At 40.7% G+C, this 6,820-nt stretch overlaps 1 protein-coding gene across 1 annotated transcript; it reads right to left on the bottom strand.

The window, feature by feature from the left end:
• Window positions 1-301: 301 nt before the first annotated feature.
• On the bottom strand, window positions 302-5,654 carry SERF1B (small EDRK-rich factor 1B). Its single transcript, XM_005288211.4, has 3 exons — window positions 5,485-5,654; window positions 3,373-3,481; window positions 302-887 (listed from the first exon to the last, which is right to left on the bottom strand). The coding sequence occupies exons 1-3, from the start codon at window positions 5,489-5,491 to the stop codon at window positions 815-817; spliced, it is 189 nt and encodes a 62-aa protein (XP_005288268.1). The 5' UTR covers window positions 5,492-5,654; the 3' UTR covers window positions 302-814.
• Between the last annotated feature and the right edge of the window lie 1,166 nt (window positions 5,655-6,820).

Genomic DNA, 6,820 nt, shown 5'->3' with positions numbered 1-6,820 from the left:
GACTTTCAGTTGAGGGTGCTCAGAAACTTCAAGAGGTTAGGCCATAGATCTGTGGTTATGAGGTTGCTGCCCTTCCCACCCAGACAATGTTTTAACTAGGTGAGGCTAAACTAAAAGTTTACAAGCAGATCTACTGTGGAAAAGATTACAGTATAAGATTAAACAAGTCATGCCAGTTTTTAGTCTTCTGAAAGTTACTGTTTTGAAAAATTAATTTAGATAAATCTGCACTGTAAAATAGCTTTTAATTCAAGCCCAGTAAAAGGTTATCCGCTGTACCCCATTTCAGATTAAACAATACTTCATGCAACATTTTATTGTAAAAATAATTTAAAATGAGATTTACAGTTCAGACCTTTACAAGTTTGAATGCATTGTACAAAGGTATTGGGCTTTTAAAGTAGTGTTCCACTGTGAATGATTGTTATACTTTAAGGGTCACGAAGAGGGTAACCTGGTCTAACTGTGGCTTTAATAGTGTAGTCACATAAGCCATTCAGTGAAGTCAACATTGTTAATAATGAAAGGTGCAGTTAAGCTATTGCGACCATTACTTAAACTACGCTTATTTGCATGCCTATAAGAGCGCTTGCAATTTTTTTGAAATAAGTATTCCAGGTAACTTAATGAAGTCTTGGTTTATTCAGCCTATACTAACCAAAAATTCTAAATAAGTGCAAATTGAATAAGTCTGCAAGTATAAGATAAACATTTACCATTTAATGGTAGGCCACTTTTACAAACAAGTCTGATATTTTAGGCCCTATAACTTGGTGTACTGTAACATTTTAGGTCATTTATGTAGCCACACAGTTTATTTAGCTTCTGCCTGAAGAGTCTTCTTCTCATTAGCTGCTTTCTGCTTTTGCTGCATGATTTCAGAGTCTCTGTAAAAAGACAGACATGTATTTAGAAAAATACTGAGCTACTGAAAATATTCCTTGATTGTTACTATTAGGCTTCATCTTACTTCAATTCTTGGTTTTCAACCAATGGAACAAAACCAAGTGCAACAGCATACAGTGGATCAAGACATTAAGCTTAAAAATGATCAGGACAATAGGTTGATAGCCCTGCAGAGGATCAGCCCAGATACCAAGTCTACCTGCCTGCATTTTACTACAATGAAAGAACTATTGATTTTTTTTATGTACCTGTCAACATTCCATTCTGGATGAACAGATATTTCCAAGGTAGCACTGAAGTTCTAGTCTGATACTTCTTCAGCAGATGCATACAATAGAGGAATCCAAGCTCCAATATTTAAACCCAACTTCAGGTACTGATAATTTTGAGTTTGCCAATACTTGGCAGAAAATGGAAACCAAAGCCCTTTGGTATAGATATTCCAAAATCCAATTCACAGATTATGCTGTTCAGTCACATGAAATAAAGATATAGATATATAGCAAGCCCCAACAAAGATCACAAATCCTGTCTCATATGTTCTCATGAAAGTCAGGAGTCCGACAGCTTTTTACCTGGTTGTAACACACAGGGAAAGCATCTTTCAAACTGTAACCTTTATGTCAAGAGGATGTGTCTCTAATTTGACTGGCCCTGAAGCCAGCTATTTACTGGACCAGTTTAAATTTGAAAGTGTATTTGGAGGCAGTTGCTATTCAATTAAAGGCTGATTGCACACTTGATAGTTAGTTCTATAGTACAAGGTAGTACATTAAAGTCTTATCATTCAAGAACACTGTTGTGGCCTTGAGTCATGTTGTGACCAGATTTCACACTTAATTGCCTGGATCTTAGTTTTTAGTACAGATTGTGTTTAGTGTGATGCTTCCCCAGGGTTCTCAGGATCATGAAGCACCTCACCACTAGCATGAAATAGTCTGGTCTGTACCTGCTGTCGATCATCTCCCTGAAGACAACAGCCTCTGGCAGCACAAGCACTATCTTCCAGGCCTCTGCAGATCTTGCTCTCCATTCAGGTAGAGAAGCACACATGAATCCCTGAATACTTGGGAGTGTTCCCTGTAGTGTTCAACCTCTGATCCACTGAACACTTACAGAATTACCAGCACTGCTATTCTCAAAGGAACAGTACACACTAACATCTAAGATTCAACTGACAACCATCACTTTGCTTACCACAGCACTTAGATCTAGCTACAAACAATACGTTTTTCAAAGACTACAGTAAAGTGGCAGTAAATATTGGAAACAAAACAAAAACAATTAGGGCTGTCAATTAATTGCAGTTAACTCATGCATTTAAAAAATTAACTGCAATTAACTGCACTGTTAACCAATAGAATACCAACTGAAATTTATTAAATTTTTTTGGATGTTTCTACATTTTCAAATATATTGATTTCTATTACAACAGAACAGAAAGTGTACAATGCAAATATTTATAATACATCGTATTTTTCAATTCACCTCACACAAATACCGTAGTGCAATCTCTATCATGAAATTTTAACTTACAAGTTTAGATGTACAAAAAAAACTGCATTCAAAAACAAAATAATGTAAAACTTTAGAGCCTACAAGTCCACTCAGTCCTACTTCTTGTTCAGCCAATTGCTAAGACAAGACACTTTGTATTATATGTTGTAATTGAAATCAATATATTTGAAAAATGTGGAAAACATCCAAAAATATGTATAATATTTATATAACTAGTATTCTATTCTATTATTTTACAGCACAATTAATCACAATTTTTTAAATCGCTTGATAGCCCTAAAAATTATATGCTTTTAAAAAACTAAATTTAAGTTATTCTTTAAAAAGACCCACACCCAAAGTAGTCCAGTATTTTCAACCAAACCCGGTTGAGACCCCTTTTTCCATGAAGGAAAAGCACTCTCCTTTTACTCCCTCAATGAAGGGTGCCTGGGCATCCCTTCTGTCTCCTCAAATATACTCAAGCAAACCTTTGATATGCACCTCACAAAAAGGTTCTCTTCCCCCTCTGTTTTTCTTCCTATTAGTTTCATCTTACAATCCTTCATTTGTATTCAGTTCAGATGAATGGTAGGGGGACCCACTGTGAATGAGGCAATAGTGAATTTATAGATGAACAAATATTTCCTGTCTGTCTACTAGGTCAAGCTGCTTTTCAGATTGAAATGGCTAATTCCTTGTTTAGATAAGAAGGTACTACCACTTCCCTCCCAACAAGGAGGAAAAATCAAAGGACTACAGTAGAACCCAGAAGGGCATTTGAGGCCCATCCAAAACAGATTCAAGCTCAAGAAATACTATGGGGAAGCCAAGTCTGAGTAACCTAAAATATGTGCAGATGTTCAAAATATAAAATCAGTCTATTAGTATCAAGTAGGTACAGTTTATTTTCATGAGCAGAGCTTCTAGAATACCACTCACCCTCCTCTCTGACACCTGTGTACTTACCTTTGTTTTCTCTGAGAAGCAGACAAACTATCCTCTTTCCTTTTCCCCTTGAGGACCTCCTGGGTTTTCTTCATGTTTTTCTGGCGGGCAAGTTCACGCTGGTTCCCACCTATATAATATTCAAGTTTATATATGTGCTGTAATTTCCCTTCCTTACCTCCACTCTAAGGTTGTATTCTGACAGTAATTTGGTACCTTAAGACCAAAACCAGTGAAAAGCGTTACTAAAACTACCCATGGAGGTTTTCCTCTCAAAGTTTGGATCCAAAAGACAAATTCTGCAAGGCAAAACAGCAACTCTGGTGTAAAGCAAGGAGGTGCTAGAGCGTCCCAAATTTAACAGCTAAGAGAATTTAATATTTTCCCCTAACCTTGCTCTGAGAAACAGCTACATGTTTTTTGTTGAAGTGTTCCTAGGAACTTCAGTTTGAGGCAGATGTGGCATGGAAAAGTTCTGCCAAATATAAGCAGTTCAAGCTAAGTTACAAATAAGCTTGGAAGGATCAGATTTTTATTGGTGTCAGTAAATGTCAGTCTCACCACATGTATAAAGTGACAAAAGTATTTCCAATGAGAATAATCAAAGATTAGGCATGTAGTCTGATGATCATGTACTACAAGTTTTACATGTACCAGGATGCTAAACCTGGAAGTTCACTATATAATGAAAATGAGGACTGGTCAGTGTAGCAGAAAGATCTCCAAGCCTGCTCTGCCTCTTCAATTACTATTTTGAAATAGATAAGGGGGAAGTGTACCAATGCCCATGTTCATGTATTAGCAAGTACTTTTGATTTGAGGATGTCAGGGGTACAGAACACATCATCCATGCCCCTTTTTGACCTCAAGTTGTGCATACTATACAGTACCTCTTCATAAGTAGATTGAGACAGCTGTATCACTGATTGCATAAGCCTGCAACTTCCCTTTCAGGCTGGAGGGCACTTGTGTGAGGAAGTTGAGTTCTTAATTACCCAGTTCTTCCTTGAATGTGGATCACTACAGTGAATTTCAGCTGTATGTTTAGAAACTCTAAGCTGAATTTAGACCATCTCCCAAATTGAGCTACAAAAACAGACAACTTCAGTAATGCTGAAGATTAGTTTGTTGCCAGGAGAAATGAAGAAGCTGCTCTAGAGTTTGAGAAAACTGTAGTAATGAACATCTCTGACTACTACTGTGAGGTTTCCTCTTAATTTTTTGCCATTAATATAGTCAAGTGGCATTAAACCCCCAACATCAGACTTTGAGCAACATGGGTTCCTGCAACACCTCACTGTACTGCTGCAGTTAACATTATTGGCTTATTTTTTAGTTATGTACATAAATAGGGAGGGCACAGTCTGGCAGTGGTAAATTCAGTATGGTGGGATTAGATGTTCAGGGGCCATTTAAGGGCATTTTATGTGTAGCCTGACAGCCAACAACGAAACGTTGAGCTGCCGGCCTGACTGATCAGCAACTCATCACAAACAGCCCTGCAAAGACTACCCAGGAGACTCTGCTTTGTTCCGAGTTGCCCACGTTTTTAAGGCTGGCTTTAGGGCCACCCTTTGGGGACCCGGCTCAAAACAGGGCCCATGTTTATAGCCACTGAGGTTTCGCTCCAGAAATACCCAGTTTTACAGGCAAGAAAAGGAGTCACCAAGGAGCGAGGTCGCAGTACGACTGCCCGAGATACCCGAGTCCCGCCCGCCGCGTTAATCCCCCGCCGGGCCCCTTCCTGGGGGACGCTCCGCACAACCGCTCGTTACCCTGGAGGCCGCTCCTGCAGTCAGAGGCCGGGTGGGGCCACTATGGCGCCGGCTCGGAGGAAGCCTACAGGGCTCACGGGCCCCGGGGCCTGCACAGCTCGGCAGGGAAGCGGCGCTGCCGGGCCGGGTGCGGCGATCGGAGCGGAAAAGAGGCGCCTGGAGCCTGAATTACCGGGACCAGCCACCATCGTGCTGGAACCGGGCCCGACCCAGAGCCAGCGAGAAGGGGGCATGCGCCGCTCTCACAGCCCTCCGCGGGGGCCGCGGCTCTATCACCTAGGCCCGACAGCGGCCAGCGACGGCGCGGAGTCGGCAGAGCCGTTACGGACAGGGCGGGGACACTCAGGTTGATACTCACGGGCCATAGCGAGACAATATCCCGGGCGGGACGCACCAAACCTGAGCCGCGACTACTTCTCCCAAGCGCCCCAGCAACTGCCAGAACCTTCTTCTACCTCCCCCTCGGCGCCCCCACCCCAGACGTGGTTTATATACTGACCGTCTCTGTGACGTCACAAATATGCAAGCGTCACCAAACCACCCCCACCAAGATTAGAATTAGTCGGAGCCTCTGAGCGGGGGTCGTCAACATTGCGCATGCTCAGTTAGCAGCATGTCCGGGCTGCTGTGACTCTGAAGCTCTGGTCAAGTGAAAAATTCTCTAAGTTATATCTGTTTCCCTCCGGTTGTGGAAATCAGCGTTCTCACGATATTTAAGGCTGCGTCGAAGTTTCAGAATATTTGGTGTGGTTTCTTACCCCTTCCTCCAAATTCCGGGAGGCAGTAACGTCACATGACTATCTGAAAGCCACAACTTTTCTGTTTTGGAAGCAGGTTTTTGTCCTGCCTGATGGCATAGAAAAGCGTGAAAATATGATCCCAGGGCACCCTAAATTCTCAAAAACCAGAAAGCAAATAGAGCTGTTTTGCGCCTTTTAGGGAACACTTGGGTCCTCTTTTCAAATTTTTCTCTTCAACCATGAAGGCTTTTAAAAAAATTAAAACTGTGATTCTTCATATAATCACAGAATTCCAGGTACTCGGGCTTAAAAAACACACTAAATATTGCAATAGTCAAGATAAAATGGTGAGTGATGGTAAATCTCTAAAATGTAAACTGGAAGTGACCAATATTTACTCTTCTTGCAATGTAGAACATTATGGTGCTGTAACAGTACCAGGTCCGGTCCTCACATGCTAAATGAGAACTCACAGCCAGGAATTCAGAGTTTCAGAGGAGGTCATTTTTGTTAAATTTGAGAAAAACAATATTTTAAAATCACATTTAATCCTTAAAAAGGTAATATAATTTATCTAAAACTAAATAGCAAAGGCCGAAAAACTAAACTTCATAAACCAGAAGCCCCACTTACATCATTGCAAATTATAATGTCTCTCTGGGCTGAACTGTCATCTGCTTGATTCTCAGCTCTTGGATTTACCATTATTTTAGAAATTTAGTACAAAATTAATTAAGCTGTTTTTGAGTTATTAGAATATGAAAAACTGCGGTCCTCACCTTGTAATCAGATCTGTGCAGGCAAATCCTTAAAACTATGCAGCACCCCTTTAGTTTCTGTGCACAGGCAGAAGGGTCTGCCATTCCTACACAGATTTAATTGTAAAGTTGGTACTTTAGGTCCCAAATGTATAAACATTTAGGCACATGATTAATTTCACTAATGTGAGTAGTC

This window comes from Chrysemys picta, chromosome 6, assembly GCF_011386835.1.
Source record: "Chrysemys picta bellii isolate R12L10 chromosome 6, ASM1138683v2, whole genome shotgun sequence".
Lineage (NCBI taxonomy): Eukaryota > Metazoa > Chordata > Testudines > Emydidae > Chrysemys > Chrysemys picta.
Note: the sequence above shows the minus strand (reverse complement) of the source record. Positions and strands in the feature narration are given on the sequence as shown.